General features: G+C 46.0%; 1 protein-coding gene and 1 non-coding gene across 10 annotated transcripts; both read right to left on the bottom strand.

Moving 5' to 3' along the window:
* Positions 1-1,486: 1,486 nt before the first annotated feature.
* LOC102404626 (TIR domain containing adaptor protein) lies at positions 1,487-17,625 on the bottom strand. Of its 9 annotated transcripts, XM_025286394.3 has the most exons (6): positions 7,144-7,267; positions 6,780-6,938; positions 6,210-6,512; positions 4,968-5,106; positions 4,246-4,854; positions 1,487-2,459 (listed from the first exon to the last, which is right to left on the bottom strand). In XM_025286394.3, exons 5-6 carry the CDS (start codon positions 4,814-4,816, stop codon positions 2,440-2,442), a joined length of 591 nt encoding a protein of 196 aa, XP_025142179.2. In that variant the 5' UTR covers positions 4,817-4,854; positions 4,968-5,106; positions 6,210-6,512; positions 6,780-6,938; positions 7,144-7,267; the 3' UTR covers positions 1,487-2,439. The 9 variants fall into 9 exon arrangements, with proteins under 9 accessions (XP_025142179.2, XP_025142177.2, XP_044799488.2 ...); XM_025286392.3 differs by lacking the exons at positions 4,968-5,106; positions 6,210-6,512; positions 6,780-6,938 and adding exons at positions 9,433-9,581; positions 17,503-17,625; XM_044943553.2 differs by lacking the exon at positions 4,968-5,106.
* On the bottom strand, positions 9,060-9,132 carry TRNAW-CCA. Its single transcript has one exon. It is a non-coding gene; the product is annotated as a tRNA-Trp (tRNA).
* Positions 17,626-19,403: the final 1,778 nt, after the last annotated feature.

Raw genomic sequence — 19,403 nt, 5'->3', positions numbered from 1 at the left:
AGATACTGTTATATTGTGGTCATTTTTTTTAAAAAAACTTCTAATAATTTAGAGAGACATACTTCAATATTTAGAAATAAAATAACACCTGGGTTTTGCTTCAAAGGATCTGGAGGTGACTTATGGGTAGGGTTATTGTTAATAAAAGCTTATCTCTGAGCTGGTAATTGTTGAAACTGGGTGATAGGTATGCAGGGATTTGTCAAATTGCCTCCTTCCTTTTAGTGTATATTTTTTATAATAAAGGCAAAAGAGAAGAAAGAATATTATGACAATAGGATACCAGTATTCACACACCAAATTCACACACACTTTAAAAACTGACGTGTGTGTATGTGTTAGTCACTCAGTTGTGTCTGACTCTTTGTGACTCTGTAGACTGTCCCCCACCAGGCTCCTCTGTCCATGGAATTCTTCAGGCAAGAATACTGGAGTGGGTTGCTATTGCCTTCTCCAGGGGGATCTTTCCAACCCAGGGATTGAACCCTGGTCTCCTGCATTGCAGACGGATGCTTTACTGTCTGAGCTACTAGAGAAGCCCTAAAAAACTGATAATTCTAAGTAATTCCCTAGCAGTCTAGTGTTTAGGACTCAGTGCTTTCACTGCCAGAGCCTGGGTTCAATGCCCAGTCAGGGAAGTAAGAGCCCAAAAGCTGTGTAGTGTAGCAAAAAATAAAAATAAAAAAATCTGATAATTCTAATTGTTAGCAAGAACTTGAAAAAGTGGCAACTCTTACACACACAGGGTAGGAACAGAAATTGGCAGAATCAATTTGGAGGAAAATTTCATATCTTCTACCAAGACCATTATTCTTAACTATTCCCCATCTAGGTTACATCCTAGATCTTGCCCTGGAAAACATATACAAGAATAAAAATGTTCACAGGCTTATTGTTTTCAATAACAAACAAACAAACAAAAAAAATGGAAACAACCCAGTGTCCATTTGTAGAAGAATGTGCAGCTAAACAGTGGTATATTTACATAATGGGATGAAAGTGAATGTACTGGAGCTCCATGCATCAACGTGGATACATCTTACAAACATATGGCCAAAGGAAGGAATTTGCATAATCTGTAAACATAACACCGCTTATTTACAATACAAAACCATGTAAAAGTATGTTGTCAGGGATGCATACATATGTAATAAATTTCTAGAGAAAAGCTAAGAGTGATAACATTCAAAATTTAGGGTAGTGGTTACTTCTAGTAGGAGAAGGAAGGAGAATATAATTAAGGGCTTGTGAGAGTTTGTTTCTAAGCTGGGTGTAGAGTACGTGAGTGTACATTATTCTTTAGTCCTTTCATATATAATAAGATAATTTGTAATTAAAGGTTTTCTCATATATGCAGATAGTATATGTCAATTATATCTCAGTTTTTAAAAAAATATATATGTGTATATATTTTTTCAGTAAAAGGAGATGTGGGGGTGGGGAGTGGATGAAGAGACACAAAAGTATACATCAGGGAAATAATAAGTTCATTTCAGCTCAACAAGTTTTATTGAAAACATACCATCCTCCAGAGGAATATGCTGATTCCTCTGAGTGCAGAGGTGAGGAGCTCTCTGCATGAGAAAGCATGAGTTCTGGCCAGACCCCTGATGAAGCCCCTGTGTCGGTGCATCGATGAGTGGGCTTTTGATCCCAGCTAAAAGGTCTGAGTTTCCCTTCTCTTCGCCCCGCCTGCTCCCTGCTCTCTCCTGTCTCTTCTGAATGGTCTCTAGGAGTGGGTCTCGAAAGACAGGTGTGCAGTGGAAACAAACAACAGTGCTGAGGGCATCTTCCTCGTGCCTTTCAGATGTGAATGACGTCACAGGGAGACCCCGGCAGGAGTGTGAGTGTGAAAGACACCATACCTGTTGCTTTCTCCTGACGCCTGCTCAGGGCTTCCCCCAGCACCGCGGAAAACCATGCAGCTGAGGCAAGTGGTCCAGGATTCCAGCTCCTTACTCAGGTGAGCCACCTCTTCAAGAGGAATGCACCTCAACACCAGTGCCCAATTCCAGGGGATGAAGACACAGACACGACCTGCCAGGCTTCATGTCCAGTCATGCAGGCAGCATCACGTGGGCCATATCTTGGTATCAGCACTTCCTCCTACCTCCACTTTCTGGCTCTTCCAGGCCTTCCTGGGGGATCCCCAGTCTCCCCAGGCCTTCTTGGGGAAGTCCCCAGTCTCCCCAGGCCTTCCTGGGGGAGTCCCCAGCCTCTCCAGGCCTTCCTGGGGGGACTCCCCAACTTCCCTGGGTCCTTCCTGAGAGCCCACGGATATGGAGGCCACAGACAGTCTGATCCCTGGGTCATATACAGTGTCCTGCAAACTCACTCCTTACAACTCAGTGTGTCTGCTGAAATCCCAGGCCCTGGGCCCTCTAACTCCATTTCCCACTTTGCTCCAACTTTCTGGGTGCTGTGGTGATGGATCAAGCGTCAGCCAAGGGTCTGCAGGTCTGAAAGAGATCCAAGAGGCACAGGGCTTGTCACCATCCTCAGATCCCAACATCTCTGTTTCCCCAACAGCTCCCTGCCTCCACTGCTTTTTAATCTATATTTTACCTTCCAAACCCACTGTTACATATTGCCCCTCCCTGGATATGCTTATCATGGGCAATCCTTTCCTATTATTTTACACCTGTTTGCTTTACTAAACCAATACTAAACCAGGGTCCCTCCTGACATGTTCCTGGCTCTTGGTGGACATTCCTAGCTCTTGAGGCCAACCTGACCTCAATGAGAGAAATCTAATACTATTAATACTAGTAATGATGATGTGTATGTGTGTGTATGTTCAGTCACTCAGTCATGTCCAACTCTTTGCGACCGCATGGACTGTAGCCCACCAGACTCCTCTGTCCATGGGATTTCCCAGGCAAGAATACTGGAGTGGGTTGATATTTTCTCCTCCAGGGGATCTTTCCGACCCAGGGATCCAACCCATGACTCCTGCATTGCAGGCTAATTCTTTACCCACTGAGCCACCTGGGAAGTCCCAATAATGATGATAATGGCTAATATTTATTGAGGACTTGACATGTGCTAGGCCTTGCCTGTTACAAATATTTTACATGTGGCAGGCAGTATCCTGAATACCTACTTACTGTACATACTTACTTAGGTATATAATATAATTCTCATTCAACCAATGAGAAAACCCAGGCACAGAGCAGTTAAGTAACTCACCCAGGTAACACAGTCTTTTCCAGAGCCTGCATCCTGAACTACAGGTAGACCTCAGAAACACTGCAGGTTCAGTTACAGACCACCATAATAAAGCAAATATTGCAGTCAAGTGAGTCACAAATTCTTTGGCTTCCCAGTGCATGTAAAAGTTATGTTTATACTCTCCTGTAGTCTATTAAGTGTTCAAAAGCATTATGTTTTTAAAAACAATGTACATACCTTCACAGAGAACTATATTCAATATCCTGTGATTAACCATAATGGAAAAGAAGATTAAAAAAAAATGTATAACTGAATCACTTTGCTGCAGAGCAGAAATTAACACAACATTGTAAATCAAATATACTTCAATAAAAAGTTGATTTAAAAAAATGTACATGCCTTAATTAAAAAATAGGAATAGGAACAACTGCTCAGTCGTATCTGACTCTTTGTGACCCCATGGACTGTAGTCCACCAGGCTCCTCTGTCCATGGAATTCTCCAGACCAGAATACTGCAGTGGGTTGCCATTTCCTTCTCCAGGGGATCTTCCCCACCCAGGGATCAAATCCGGGTCTCCTGCATTGCAGGCAGATTCTTTACCATCTGAGCCACCAGGGAAGCCCTAATTTAAAAATACATAGTGCTAAAAAAGAAAAAAAAAATGCTAATTATCATCTGACCAGGAAAGGTTGCCACAAACCTTCTGTTTGAAAAACAAACAAAACAAACAAACAAACAAAAAAAAACACAGTATTTGCCAAGTGCAATCAAGTGAAGCCTAGGGACTTTCCTGGTGGTCCAGCGGTTAAGACTCTGTGCTCCCAATGCAGGGCGGAGGGGGGACTGGTTATTCCATCCCTGGTCAGGGAACTAGATCCTGCCTCCCTGCAACTAAGAGTTCTCACGTGACAACTGAAAGAGCCTTCACGCTTCAAGGAAGATCCCCGCAAGCTAAAAGATGCTGAGCAGACAAATATTTTCCTAAAAAGATAAAATAGAGTGAAGCCCATACTAGACAACACTGGGTGTCTCCTAAAAGCCCAGGTAGAGCAAGCCCTTCCTCAAAGCTTACACCGCATGACAGCCTCCTTGACTTGGCGGAAGCCACCTTCGGGACCGCGGCCGTCCACGAAGTACATGTATCGGAGCTCGGCGGGGTAGGCGGCTCTGCTGAGGCCGGACATCAGGGGGATGGTGCGGCCCTCGGCCCCTGGGGCCTCGCTCAGCGCCTGCAGCATCTGATACCTGCACCACGGGTCCCGGAGGAAGCCGGGGGTAATGAGCAGCACGCGGCAGTGGCTGCTGCTCAGCGCGTGGCACAGCTCGGACACGATGGCGCCGCCGGGGGTGGCGTCGCGAAGCTGCAAGAAGCAGCGCAGGCTGGCGGCGCCGCCCTCCAGGTAGGAGACCAGCTCCTGGGCGGCCGCCAGGTCCTCCTCGCTGTGGCACACGCATACATCATAGTCCTTGCTCCAGCGGCCGCCGCTGCTGCTGCCGCTGCTGCTGCCGCCGCCACCGTCAGCGCCCCCGTGCGAAGGTGCAGGGATGGGAGACACCTCTGAGCTGGAGCCCAGGGATGGGGGGCTGTCCGGTGAGCTCGGGTGTGAAACGTCACTGAGGGCGCTTTCTGGGGAGACGGGCATCTTCGTGGGCTTCCTCGCCAGGGCCTGCCTGAACCAGTCTGCAGTGGAGAGAGGCATTGCTTAGGCTTGGAGTTCGCAGCAGGGGCTTCCTCCCGACCCCACCAGAGAAGAGTCACCTCAGGAGGGACCCCAGTCCGTCTCCCCTGCCCACCTTCTCACACCAGCTGTTCTGTGCACTGTGTCCATCCCTCAGGACTTGCCCCAAACTTCCCCTTGTCTTCAAAGGTTTGGGGAATACATAAAAACTGGTTGTTTGAACTTCCCGGGTGGCCCAATGGTTGAGAATCCGCCTGCCAATACAAGGGACACAGGTTTCATCCCTGGTCCAGGAAGATTCCATGTGCCTCCGGGGAACTAAGCTCCAGCCCTCACTCTAGAGCCCACGAGCAGAAACTACTGGTGCCCACGTGCCCTAGAGCCCAAGCTCCTCAGCAAGGGAAGTCACCGCAATGAAAAGCCTGTGTGCACTGCAGCTAGAGAAAGCCCATACACAGCAACAAAGACCCAGAGCAGCCAAAATAAATAAATAAGGCTGGCAGCTTTATAAGTCAGCAGAGACATAATACCAGCTTGTCCTACTGTACTGCATATTTGAAAGTTACTAAGAGAGTAGATCTTAAAAGTTCTCATCACAAGAAGGAACTGTAAGGTAATGGATGTTAACTAGAGTTAACTTAGTTAACTAGTTAACTAAGTCTAAGTTAACTAGACTTAGTGTCATGATTATCTCACAATGTATACAAATGCTGGATCATTATGTTGTACATCTGAAACTAATGGAATAGAGTATGTCAATTATACCTCAATAATTAAAAAAAAATCTTTGGTATAACAACAATATGAGAAACAACAACTCTAGCTGTTTTACCAGCCTGATTAGGAAAGATAGCTTTGCCTGCTCCACACCCTTTGGTTTCTGATACCCTCATCCTAACCAGAACGTCCCACGAGATGACTAGTCAACCATCTGTGAATCTGTAAGCAGAATTGTATTAAGCTGGTAAATGTCAGTTAGTCCCCAAACCCACTTTTAGCACTCAGGGGAGGTGGATTTAGATTAAGGGGAGCGAAACAGAGGCAGGGATTGGCACCTGTTTGGCCATGAGAAATCCTACACGCTAGGTACGTGCATGCTAAGTCTCCTCAATCATGTCCGACTCCACGACCCTGTGGACTATAACCCACTAGCTCCTCTGCCCATGGGATTCTCCAGACAAGAATCCTGGAGTAGGTTGCCATATCCTCCTCCAGGGGATCTTCCCAACCCAGGGATCGAACCCACATCTCTTACATCTCCTGCATTGGCAGGCAGGTTCTTTCCACTAGTGCCACTTGGGAAGCCCTGAGAAATCCTAGCTTCCTGCCAGTTGGGTAAAATGGAAATGTGGAAGACCTTAGCACTGATTGATTCCAAACCACACTTTGGAGGGCCCCATAGATTTGATTGTGGACCGCTTGCTTTCTGGATGACTTTAAACAAGCCAGTCAATGCTTCCACTTCCTTATCTGGAAAATGGGTTCATTTCAGTTGTTGTTGAAGGTTAGAGGAAATAATGCCATATCTGGCATATTGTTGAGTACTCCAAATGATTTCAACTCAGCCTCTCCAGCTTTTGATCAGGACACAAAGTCTGGTGTTCTGGAAGTGGATTTGTCCTCTCTCTCTGCTCTGCTTATCTCCTTCCTCTGAATGGTTCTGAGTGATTTAGATGACAAGAGACATCAAGTTAAGTACTCAGCATGGTGGTTTCCAGGCTGGGACGATTAGCTGAGCACACCTGGAGACCAGTGAGCCAAAATGATTGAAGGCTCCCAGAGGCACACCTCCTCACTCCCCACAGAGCCCTGGGCACTGAGGTCAAGACAGGACCACTCCCCCCAACCATCAGCCTCCTTCGTATCTCTTCAGCACCTATGTTTGGGAGCCAGGCAGCCTCCTGGAATTAGGAGTCTGTCTACTCACCAGCCATCTTGCCCAGAGGCTTCTTGGACCTGGAGCCAGGAGCCGGGGAGGAGGTTGATGATGCCATCGTGGTGGGGTCCAAACTAACCCCATGAGACCAGGCATTGGTAAAGTGGGAGAAGGGAGGGACCCCAGTCTTGACCTCATGGAACAGCCATTCTACAAGAGACAGAGAGAGCAGGTCACAAAAGCTGGACCTACCTTACTCCCAGTCCCTGGGCATGGGCTCTGGGAGTTCTTTCTCTCTGGGTGCCTGATAGAGGCTCAGTCTCTAAATGGGTCCCTTATGGGATTAGGGTCAGCCACCACTGGGATTAGAGCTGGTTTCTAGTGAAACCCCAATCTGTGTAGTGATCAGACTTACAGAGTATGAGCTCAGCATGACCAGCAGAGTGACTGTCCTCTGTGCCACCTGGCCAGGGTTGCATTCGGGATCTGGGGAAGGGCAGCTGACAAGCACCTCGTTGTAGGAACTTCTTGTGTAAATGCTGAAATCAGAGAAGAAGGTCTGTTGCTATTTGAACAAATAATTATGTGTCAAGGTAAACAGATATTTTGCAGTAGAAAGCCAGCTCATGTAAGAAACCTTAGAGGACTTTTCCTCCAAGCCTGCCTTTCCCCAAATAACTCCCTCCATCTGCCCCCCAGCCATCCAACCTTTGCTCCCTCCCTCTCTCCCTCAGCTGCACAAAGTGGTAGAGTTTACAGACTCGCAGGCAGAGTTCCTAGATCTCTTATGAACTGTGGCCTCTGGTAAACTACTTACTCTTGCAAAACTTTAGTTTTTCCATCTGTGAAATACTACAGCCTGCTCAGCATTATTGTGAAGACTACATGAGATGATTTATGTAAAGTGCATGGTATAGAATGCTCAGGAAAAAATTACTCTGGTAGCTGAGTGGTAAAGAATCTGCCTGCCAATGCAGGAGGCAGGGGTTTGATCCCTGGTCCGGGAGGATTCCATATGCCTGGGGCAATTAAGCCCATTTGCCACAGCTGTTGAGCTTGTGTTCTAGGACCTGAAAATCACAACTACTGAAGCCTGCACACTCTAGAGCCTGCCAGTGCTCCACAACAAGAGAAGCCACCGCAGTGAGAAGCCCAAGCACCTGCTCTTCACAAATAGAGAAAATAATAAATAAATAAAAATGAAAAAATAAAATAATCCAGGGACTTCCCTGGTGGTCCAGTGGTTAAGAATCCACCTTGCAATGCAGGGGACCTGGGTGCAATCCCTGGTGGAGGAACTAAGATCCTATATGCCACAGACTTACTAAGCCCAAGAGCCGCAACTAGAGAGCCCATATGCCGTAATGAAAGACCCTGTATGATGAAACTAAGACCAAATGCAGCAAATAAATATTTTAAAAAATAAAACAAGCCAGATACTGGAGGGATATAGTCAATGTTTTTCCAAATTCCAGAAGGTTGTTGGTTTACTTTTTGGAGGTGGAGGGAAGGGATTGTCAAAAGGCATCAACATTTATATGGAAATGCAAAGGACCAAGACTACCTCAGACGGCAACTCGCTGTGTTCTTTTCCCACCACAATGACCTAATGTCCCTGATGGCGGAGACTCTTTCTGCTTAGGTTTCTGGGAGGATACTGTGTGGAGCAGAGCCCACCCTGATCTGAAACAGAGTCACTGCGATCTAGTGGCTTCTGGAGATGAAGGGTTGGTAGAGGATTGGGCACTAGAGCAGAGACTGCTGTCTCACTATTTGATGGATCTGCAGAGGTCAAGACAACCCTGCCCGGCCCTCTCCCCGCCCACCGCCCCCGGAAGCCACAGAGAAAGGATATGTCTGAATAGACACACTGAGATAAAGAGTTTTCAAAAGTTGAAGAAAGTCAATGTTGGACAAACATGTTTCATTCAGCTAAATGCTGAACACCCTTATGCCAAGCCGACAGAGAGACGACAAGAGGTACTGATGATTCATGAAAACATAAAAGTTCAAAAAGAGAACTTGAACTGCAGCAGCAGAGGGCGGGGCAGGTGTTCAGGGGCAGAAGGAGGAGTTGGGATGGGCTTGGGAAGAGGCATGTTTTAAAGAGCAAAGCAGACAGCTGCTAAGCCAGCCAAAAGGACACGAAAATGGGAACATTAACAAAGATGTGTGTTTCTTTTCCTACCTAATATTCTTTGGATTTCAGACCCCCTAAGTGGAGAGGCTGAGGCAGTGCCTAGTAACCACTGTTAGATATGGGAGTTGTTGGGGTTTTTTTTTGCTTTAATTTGGCTGTGCCAGGTCTTAGTTGCGGCACATGGGCTCTTGTTCCCCGACCAGGGATCGAACCCAGGCCCCCTACATTGGAAGCAGGGAGTCCTAACCACTGGACCACCAAGGAAGTCTAGGAGTTGCTGTCTCTTAATATCTTCATTTCAACCATTCAAGATGACCTTCGGCTCCCTGCCCCGCTCCCCGCCCCCAGCCCCCCAGTAGTAGACACAATGCTACTTACTTTTTATCTTAAACGTTTTTTCAATTGTGTTTTAATTTGAAAATTCATTATTTGGCTTTGACACACAAACTGGAGACTGATTTGATATTTTTAAACAGCTTAAAGGTTCAAAATTGACATAAAACTTTAGTATACTTAACCAATGTAGAGTTAAGATTCAGTTTCTCAGTTTATCAAATTACTTACCCTTTTGACACTAATGCTGATTTTTGGTAGCTGTGTTTTTTCATTGTTTGTTTAAGAAGGAGTCCAATTGCCCAATAGCCACTGGAAGTGGACTGGTATAAGCCCTAGTGACTGACGTTATGGAAAAGTTCAAACACAGGAAACAGCATCTTTGACAAAGGAAAATTGAGCAAGAATGAAGATCAGTTCCATTAACTGTGTACACTGTCTGTTTCCCAGAATCTGAAACCCTACTGCATTTTCCTTGTTTCTTTTCAGTTCTTGTGCAGCCGAGGTTATGGAGCGATCACACGCAGATATGCTTTAATCTTGACAGGCTTTAGTAATTGTCGTGTATTAGATGTAGAAGCGGAGAAAGCAATGGCACCCCACTCCAGTACTCTTGCCTGGAAAATCCCATGGATGGAGGAGCCTGGTAGGCTGCAGTCCATGGGGTCGCTAAGAGTCGGACACGACTGAGCGACTTCACTTTTACTTTTCACTTTCATGCATTGGAGAAGGAAATGGCAACCCACTCCAGTGTTCTTGCCTGGAGAATCCCAGGGACAGGGGAACCTGGTGGGCTGCCGTCTCTGGGGTCGCACAGAGTCAGACACGACTGAAGCGACTTAGCAGCAGCAGCAGCAGATGTAGAAGACATACTTGTCAGGCAGACAAGAAGCTAATGAACCCAAATCTCCAACTGGAAGTTCTCATCACTCGCTCTGTCTAGTCTCTGATTTGTTCTGTAGTCACTCTTCCCTGTTCCTTTAAACAGCTCATCAAGTAGAAGGATATAGACCTAAATACCTACTTTGTAGATAATTACAAAAACTTGATAGAAAATTAGTAAAGAGCTTCTTCAAAACAAAACCAAAAAGAAAAAAAAAAGTAGCATGTTACTGTCAGTGTTTTTAGAATACTTTTTCAATATTATAAGAAGGAACTTAGTATGTGAGGTAAATACTATAAAGCTTCACTGAATAAAACCCAACGTGTATTAAGTATTATTCAATATCTAACTGGTCACCAGTATCTATTGTATAGGGAATGTACTGAAACCTATGAAGATATATAATTATGTATCTTATCTAATTCATATTCCATTTCTGTTAAACAGGAAATATTATCTGTGGAAGACGGCACAGTGGTCCCCCAAAGACATCCACATCCTAATTCTGGGTGAAAATAAGCTACCTTACTTGGAAGAAGCAGACTTTGCAGATGTGACTAAGGGTCTGGAGATAGGAAGGTGAGCCTGGATTATCTAGGGGGGCCAATGTAATCACAGAGGTCTTAGAAGAGTTAGAAGGGTCAGAGTGAGAGGAGATGTGACAGCAGAAGCAGAGGTCGGGGTCCTGTGGGGCGCCTCTTCAAGATGAATTCTGCCAACGTGGGGCTATCAGCAGGAACGCGGCACCCTCCAGAAGTTGGGAAAGGCAAAGACCTGGATTCCTCCCTAGCAACTCCAGAAGGGATGCACGGCATCTATAAGATAACAAATGTGTTCAGTACGAACCCACTGTTTGTAGTACTTTGTTACAGAAGCAATGGGAAAGTAATACACAATCTTTGATTGCATGTGAGGCTACTGAATAGAGAGAGCATTGACTCTAAGTGCTAAAAACTGGTCTGCTTAAAGGTCTAAACTGTTCGAGGGAGTTTTTCACTTCTTTGATGGATATAGTATCATCTACACTTCATCTGATCTTTGACTTCAAAATTAAGAACATTGGTTTCAAAGGCTCAAACGCTTGCTGAAACGCTTGTCAGGACAGGATTCATTAGAACTTGCAGGACAATGTCCCTTAAGTGCTGAAATCATGGGACTTTCTTGGTGGTCCAGTGGCTAAGACTCCCTACTTCCAATGCAGGGAGCCCAGGTTTGATCCCTGGTCAGGGAACTAGATCCCACATAAGAGTTCACTGAATGCTACGACTAAAGATCCTGTATGCTGCGACTTAAGACCTGACACAGTCAAAATCAATATTTTTTTAAAGTGCTGGAATTAACTGTTAATAGCTTGATAGACACAGGTAAGGACACTAAGGTGGCCCCAGTGTTCACAACTGTGAGCACAGACAGGACATATAACTTCTTACAACAGGGTATGGCGAAGCGAAGGCTGTAGTATGTCACTCACATACTATGTTACTATGCGTATGGGGCGTGTGTGTGTGCAAGCATATGTTTATAAATGTATACATATATATATCATATAATTAGTAACATGATCATGTGTGTATATATGTTTATACTTATTGACATACGTATAGTATGTATATTTGCTATATAAGATGTATATATAAATATTTGTTTATATTATATTGTATGTAAATAATATTTATATATGTATATTTATAAACAATATAAAGATTTTATATTATATATAACTTATATATAAATATTTATATATAATAACAAATATACATACTGCATGTATGTATCACTAGGTATAATGAATACCTATTGATGAATAGATAATACACAATATATGGATATTGTGTATTAATACAGATGTATGTGTGTGCATGGGAGTGGGTGTAAAAGGCCATCTTAACAGACTGGAAAGAGACTCCTTTGCTAACTTGGGAGAATTTCCTATGTCATGAGAGAGTCAGGTGTCAAGGAACTTCGGGCAGCCTCGAGAAGCCAAGAGTGGTGTCCCGCTAACAGCCAGCAAGAAACTGACCTCAGTCCTACAACTTCAAGGAGATGAATTCTGCCAACAAATAACCTGAGGGGGCTTATTAGTGGTTCTTTTCCCATTTGCGTCTCTGATGGCACCGCAGCCATAGCTAACACCTGGACTGCGGCTGGGTAAGACCCCAGCAGAAGACTCAGCCAAGCCTTTCCCCGGCCCTTGATCCACAGAAACTTTGAGGTAACAGACAGGTGTTGGTTTAGCTGCTAAATTTGTAGTAATTCGTCATGCATCACTAAAGTGAACACAGGGACCAATCACAAGGAAGAGTTTAAAAATGCCAGTTCCTATGCCCCACCCCAAATCCACTGAATCACATCTCTGGGAGGAAGACTTGGAACCTGGTTTTTAAACAAGTACCCCCAAGAATTCCCTGGCAGTACAGTGGTTGGGACTCAGTACTCTCAATGCTGGGGCCTTGGTTTCAATTCCTGGCTGGAGAACTAAGATCCCGCAAGCCGCATATTGCAGCAAAACAAACAAAAACCAACCAAGCAAAAAAACCAAAATCACACACACACACACAAAGCCAAAAAAACAAAACACACACACACACACACACACACACAAAATACTAACAAAAAACCCTCCAAATACTCCAGGATTCTGATGCTCCTAAAGATTGGTCTAATGGGCTGCAGCAGTGGGTCCCAAATGAAGCTGCATATCATTATCACCGAGAAAACTTTAAAGAAATAGAGCTACCAGACTTCTCTGGTGGTCCAGTGGTTAAGAATCTGCCTGCCAATGCAGGGGACATGGGTTCGATCTCCTCTCCAGGAAGATCCCACATGCTGCGGGGCAGCTGAGTCCATATGCCCCAACCACTGAAGCCTGTGCACCCTAAAGCTGGTGTTCGGCAATAAGAGAAGCCACAGAAACAAGAAGCCCACAAACCGAAACTAGAGAGTAGTCCCCACACACCTCAACTAGAGAAAGCCTGTGTGCACCAACGAAGACCCAGCACAGCCAGAAATAAGAAATAATTAAGTTAATTTAAAAGTAGCTACCTCTGGAAATTCTTATTCAATAAAGTGGGGCCTGCAAATCTGTATTTTTTAAGAGCTCTACAGGTAATTCTGACACAGGGAACCACTTGTCTCGATGTATATAAGCAGTGGAATAATTGAAAAGTGCCCAGCAAATCCTGGGATTGATTTTGTGAAATAAATTTCAAACTACTGATTTTGCTAAAAAGTCAGATTTAAGATGGGACTCTAGCAGGCAGAAAATAGTCATAGAACTCTGGGTAATTAACTGAAGTCTTATAATCTATATTAAACTAAATCTTTTTGCTGAATATATAACAAAGTACAAATGCTTTCAGCACTACATTTTGTAAATTTTGAAGACTTTTAAACATAGCTCAGTTGGTAAAGAATCTGCCTGCAATGAAGGAGACCAGGGTTCGATTCCTGGGTCAGGAAGATCCCCTGGAGAAGGAAATGGCAACCCACTCCAGTATTCTTGCCTGGAAAATCCCATGGACAGAGGAGACTGGCGGGCGACAGTCCGTGGGGTCGCAAGAGTTGGACATGACTTAGCGACTCAACTACCACCAAACATGTCAAGGGCTTCCCTGGTGGCTCAGTGGTAAAGACTCCGCCTGCCAATGCAGGAGACTCAGGTCCAGTCCCTGGTCTGGGAAGATCCCACAAGCTAAGAAGCAACTAAGCCTGTTCGCCACAACTACTGAGCCTGTGCCCTAGAGCCCCGGAGCTACAACCACCAAGCCCACAGGCCACAACTACTGAAGCCCAAGCACCTCCATACTCCATAAGGGGAGAAGCTGCTGCAGTGGGAAGCCCATGCACTGCAACTGGAGAGGAGCCCTTGCCTGTCACAACTAGAGAAAGCCCGCACAGCAATGAAGACCCAGCATAGCCAGAAATAAATAAATAGCAGGTCAAATTTTTCATATGTGTGTGTGTGTGCATGTGTGTATAGAAGCGGCCGCTATTTTATTTTTTTTATATTTTGACTGTACAGCCTGTGAGATCTCAGTTCCCAGACCAGGGATGGAATCTGGGCCATAGCAGTTGACAGTGATGAATCCTAACCACTAGTCAATGTACCAGGGAACTCCCTATATTATAAATCAAAAGCATTGTGACTTTGGTTGTTAAAATCTAAAGCTTTAGCTGTATTTCAGTCACATAGGAATATATCTTACTGACCAAACATGAATGGGAAGTATTTTAATGTGTTGCTATATTTTGTCAAATGTAGCAAACTGGTCCTTGGAATGCAGTTCCTAAGTTTTAAAACACTCCCTTTGTTTTAAAACTATATCCTAAAGGTCCTTTTAAACTAAAATGATGTGAATTTACTTTTTATGTGCTTTGCCATAGGTCTCATGTAAATATGCAGGCACTGAATGTAATATAGACTGTGGTAGCAATGAATTAAACGATGGATACAGTTTATAAATTATGCCTTTATACATTAGTTTCCTTTTGAGCTTTCAAAATGATTGCTTTTTATATATTTTTGAAAAAGGCTTGGGAGTGGGGACATCAGATATAAAAAAAAAAAAACAACCTAAAATTTTTAAAGAGGAACTTTGAGAGGACTTCCACTATCAGCATAATAAAGACAGTATAAAACAACAGTAAAAGGCACAATGATATTCATATACAAGGACAGACTAATGGAAGAATAGGGTGTTGAGAAACAGACCCACATCTATATACTCTCCTGGTTTATAACAAAGCTGACACTGTGGTACAGTGAGAAAGGTGGTCTGGGTCAATTTAGACCGCCTTGTAGGACCAAATGAATCTTGACCCACATACTCCAACATACTGAAAAAGTTAATTTCAAGTCGACAGTAGATATACATGAGAATCCCAACAAAGCTTTTAGAAGAAAATATAGGCGATTATCTTCCTGACTATGATTATTTTCCTGATTTTTAAAAACTGAGATATAATTGACATCTAACATTGTACTAGTTTAGGTGAACAACATAATGATTCAATTTATTTATATATTTAGAAACGATCATCACAATAAGTCTGCTGCTAAGTTGCTTCAGTCGTGTCTGACTCTGTGTGACCCCATAGATGGCAGCCCACCGGGCTTCCCCGTCCCTGGGATTCTCCAGGCAAAAACACTGGAGTGGGTTGCCATTTCCTTCTCCAATGCGTGAAAGTGGAAAGTGAAAGTGAAGTCGCTCAGTCGTGTCCCACTCTTCGCGACCCCATGGACTGCAGCCTACCAGGCTCCTCCATCCATGGGATTTTCTGGGCAACAGTACTAGAGTGGGGTGCCATTGCCTTCTCCCATTACTGCCTTAGCAACTTTCAAATACACAATACAGTATTATTAACTATAGTCACCATGCTGTTCACTACATCCCCAGAACTTCTTTATTTTATAACTGGAAGTTTATACCTTTTGACCACCATCACTCATTTCACACACTCCCTATGTCCCCAATAAGTAATGATTTAAAAAAAAGAAAAAAACTGGACATAAGTAATAGAACCATAAGGGAAAAAATGATAAACTGGACAATGTTAAATTGAAGAACTTCTGTTCTTCAAAAGACATCATCAAGAGAGTGAAAAAGCAATCTCCTGAGACAGAAAATATCACATATCCAATATGTCTCATATCCATAATATTTAGGAACTCTTACAAACTGGTAAGGAAAAAAGAAATAATGCATTGGAAAAACAGGCGGCACAATCGAACAGACGCTTCACAAAAGGATATCCAAATGTCCAGCAGACATGAAAAGATGCACAACTCATTAGTCATCAGAAAAAAATGCAAATTAAACCTCAGTGCAACCCGACTTCCCCCTCACTCAGCAGGATGGCTACAATGAAGAAGACAGACAGTATCAAGAACTGGTAAGCACGTGAAGAAACAGGAACTCATACACTGCCTGTAGGAGTGTAAACTGGTACAGGGACTTTGAAAAACTGGCGCTATATTCCACTTCTAGGAATATACTCAGCAGAAGCGCTTACACATGCTCACCAAAAGACAACCATAAGAAAGCCTCAGCAGCACTATTTACAACAACCCCACGCTGGAAAAAATCCATATCCATCAATCTATGTATCCAGTAGAATGTAGAAATAAACTGGGGTCTATCCATTCAGCTCAAAATTACACATCAATGAAAATAAATGAACTACCAATAAATGCATGCATGTGTACTAAGTTGCTTCAGTCATATCTGACTCTTTGCGACCCCATGGACTGTAGCCTGCCAGTCTCCTCTGTCCATGGCATTTCCCAGCCAAGAATACTGGAGTGGGTTGCCATGCCCTCCTCCAGGGGATCTTCCCGACCCAGGGATCGAACCCTCATTTCCTGCACTGCAGGCAGATTCTTCACTGCTAAGCTACCGGGGAAGCCCCACCGCTAAATGCAACAAGAGTTAATCAACATATTGAGCACAAAACATCACACACAAAAGTACAGAAGTATGACCCTAAGTTTCCCAAGTTCAAAACCAAATAAAATTATTTATGATGTTAAAGCCAGGGTAGCAGTCACCTTTAGGTGAAAGTGATTGGAAGACACCTCCCCCAAAAGGGCATCTGGAGTGTGAGTGATGTTTTATTTATCCTGCAGTGACGCTGGGTATGCTGTACACTTAAGATCTGGGCCCTTTTCTCTGTGTAGGTTGTACTTCAATTTTTATAAAAGGTTTTAAAACTAACTAGACCGTGACTTCCTCTGATGGTGGGTCATTTCTGACTCTCCGTAGCCCCTGGGTCAGCTCAATGAGTGTGTACCCCATCCTCCGGTCTCTTAGCTGCACTTGGCTGGGTGTGTGTGTTTCCTAGTGTCTCCAGGTGGAGGACAGGGGGCTGACTGTCTCGCTCAGTACTGTCACACGATGCGCAGCCCATGGCCTAGGTTCACGAAATGACTGTGGAAGGGATCCCCCCTCATAAACCCTTACCCTTAAGGAAAGCCCTGCTCTTGCTGAAACACCGTCACAAAGGCCATCAGAGGAGAGAGAGGCTGCGAGCAGAGAAAGAGGCGGGGAGACTGGAGGGAAAAGAATCTACGGTTCAAGACGGAAGCCACCTGACCGAGCCAGGCCGCGCAGGGTCAAGGACTCTCTGCACGAGCTTCTTGGCGACAGAGAAGGTGACAGCGCTCTCCAAGGGCCTTTTCACCCCGTTTCCGCCGTGTGAGTGCTACGGGTGGCCAGGTGAAGGGGCGGAGAGGGAATGATGGCGAACCCGGCAGAGGTGCCCCAGAGGGGACGGGCAAGTCCGGGAGCGGGGACCAGGGATCGGCCGCTAACTGGGTCGGACGCGGGCCTAAAGAGGGTCTCCACTGCCCGCGGGGGTACTGCCGGCCCCGCCCCCTGCTCTCCCCGCCCATCGCGGCCCGCGGGGCCCCGAGCGCTCACCTGCTCCTGGGTGCGCCGGGCGCCACCTTGGTGCGACCAGTGCGGGGCGCGGGCTCCGGCCCGAGGCCGCCCGCCCGTCCGGGGGAAGTGCCTTCGGCTGCCCGCTGCCCCGGAAGCGCGGAGGCGCCAGGCCCCGCGGCCCCTCCTCCGCCCGCCGCTCCGGCGCGCGGAGCCGGGCCTGAGGGGACGCCCTGCCCGCCGGCGGCCAAGTCCTCCGCGCCAGCGTCCTCGGGCCCACGGTGAGGATCGCGAGCATCCGCGCAGCCACTGAGCCGGCGTGAGCTTAGCGAGGTCTTTCCTCCCGAGTTCCCCGAAACCAGCAGCGGAAATTGCAGGCTCGGGGCTGTTCTCTGTCAAACAAGGAAAGTACCTTTGATTCACTCATTTGAGTCCTCTCAACACCTTACCAGCTGAGCCACAAGGGAAGCCCAAGAATACTGGAGTGGGTAGCCTATCATTTCTCCAGCGGATCTTCCCGACCCAGGAATGGAACCGGGGTTTCCGACCCAGAAATCGAACCGGGGTCTCTTGCATTGCAGGCGGATTCTTTACCAACTGAACTATCAGGGAAGCCCCAACACCCGGCCAGGGAAGCGTTTATACCTTCTTTTTTCTTTTCAGGCAAGTGAGGAAAATGATGCCAGACTTTTCCAAAGGCCAGGCACAGTCGGGTCGGTGGTAACAGCGGAGAGGCAGCCAACCCCCAGGGCGACCGGGCCTACCACGCTCCCCTGAAGTTCACGTTCAAGTCCAAGTACACGGCCGGGCACTGCCCTGCAGGCACTGAAGCCAGGTCTAGTGAGATGGGCAAACAGTGGCGAGTGCTGGGTTAAACAGTGAAGGGACATCTCTTTGGGATGTTGATGGACGTGTGAAGCAGCGGCGGGGGATATAGGGAGTGACATTTTCTGAGCTTGTTTCCTTCTGGAGGGAATGTCAGTATCTTCCTGAGCAGTGTTCCTTGGCATGTCCGTATGGGAAACCCTCCTGCTGTGCACCTGAAATGCTGGAGGGTGGAGGTGGTTGAATAGGGCAAAGGTGGAGAAGACTCTTGAGAGTCCCTTGGACTGCAAGAAGATCAAAGCAGTCAGTCTTAAAGGAAATCAGTCCTGAATATTAGTTGGAAGGACTGATGCTGAAGCTGAAGCTCCAATACTTCGGCACCTGATGCTGGGAAAGATTGAAGGCAGGAGGAGAAGGGGATGACAGAGGATGAGAGAGTTAGATAGCATCACTGACTCAATGGACATGAGTTTGAGCAGATTCTGGGAGACTGAAGGACAGGGAAGCCTGGGGTCTGCAGTCCATGGGGTCGCAACGAGTCTGACGCAACTGAGCAACAAGGAAGAAGATGCATGACCTCCCTTTCAATCTGACTTTCTACTTTTCTCAGCAGCCAGCCAAAAGGACTTAGTGGGAATTCTGGGAGGCAGTGTGCCGTAAGCTGGTCCAGAGGGGCTCTGGTGTGAGATGCTGGGGTTCACATCCAGGGCTCATCACCTGCTGGAGGTGAGACCTTGGGAACGTGCTGGGCCTGTCTAGGTTCGCTTTCCTCACGGAGATTATGGTATCTGGTTCCCAGTGTTGTGGGGAGTAGATGAGAGATGAGATTAAGCCCGTCAGACAGCTCCCCCAGTGCCCAGGTGTGCAGGAAGGGTTCCTTTTACTCTGCATGGAGTGTTTACCTCTGCTTTCCCTGCCACCCACGGGTCCCCTTCTCCCAGGGTGTCCTCCCTTTTCCCATCTCCACTCTTCAAACACCACCACTTCTGGCAAGGGTCATTTTTGCAGCTTGTGCAGGAAACCTTGTCTTAACCTGCCCTTTCCACCCCCTTACCCCCAATACATCCTAGTACCTTGTTATTTGAACCTTGTGTTCAAGCAGCTAACCTCTGTTAGAC

The sequence above is a fragment of the Bubalus bubalis genome, chromosome 5 (genome assembly GCF_019923935.1).
Source record: "Bubalus bubalis isolate 160015118507 breed Murrah chromosome 5, NDDB_SH_1, whole genome shotgun sequence".
Taxonomy (NCBI): domain Eukaryota; kingdom Metazoa; phylum Chordata; class Mammalia; order Artiodactyla; family Bovidae; genus Bubalus; species Bubalus bubalis.
This window is presented reverse-complemented; position numbering and strand designations above follow the sequence as displayed.

Excerpts from the sequence above, each read along its gene's own strand:
- LOC102404626 (XM_006057695.4), bottom strand. The coding sequence starts at position 6,846 with ATGGCATCATCAACCTCCTCCCCGGCTCCTGGCTCCAGGTCCAAGAAG. Across the intron at positions 4,855-6,779 it reads GCCTCTGGGCAAGATGGCTG|ACTGGTTCAGGCAGGCCCTG; the intron begins GTGAGTAGACAG and ends TCTCCACTGCAG. Across the intron at positions 2,460-4,245 it reads CAAGGAGGCTGTCATGCGGT|ACCTGCAGACCCTTGGCTGA; the intron begins GTAAGCTTTGAG and ends GATCTCTTTCAG.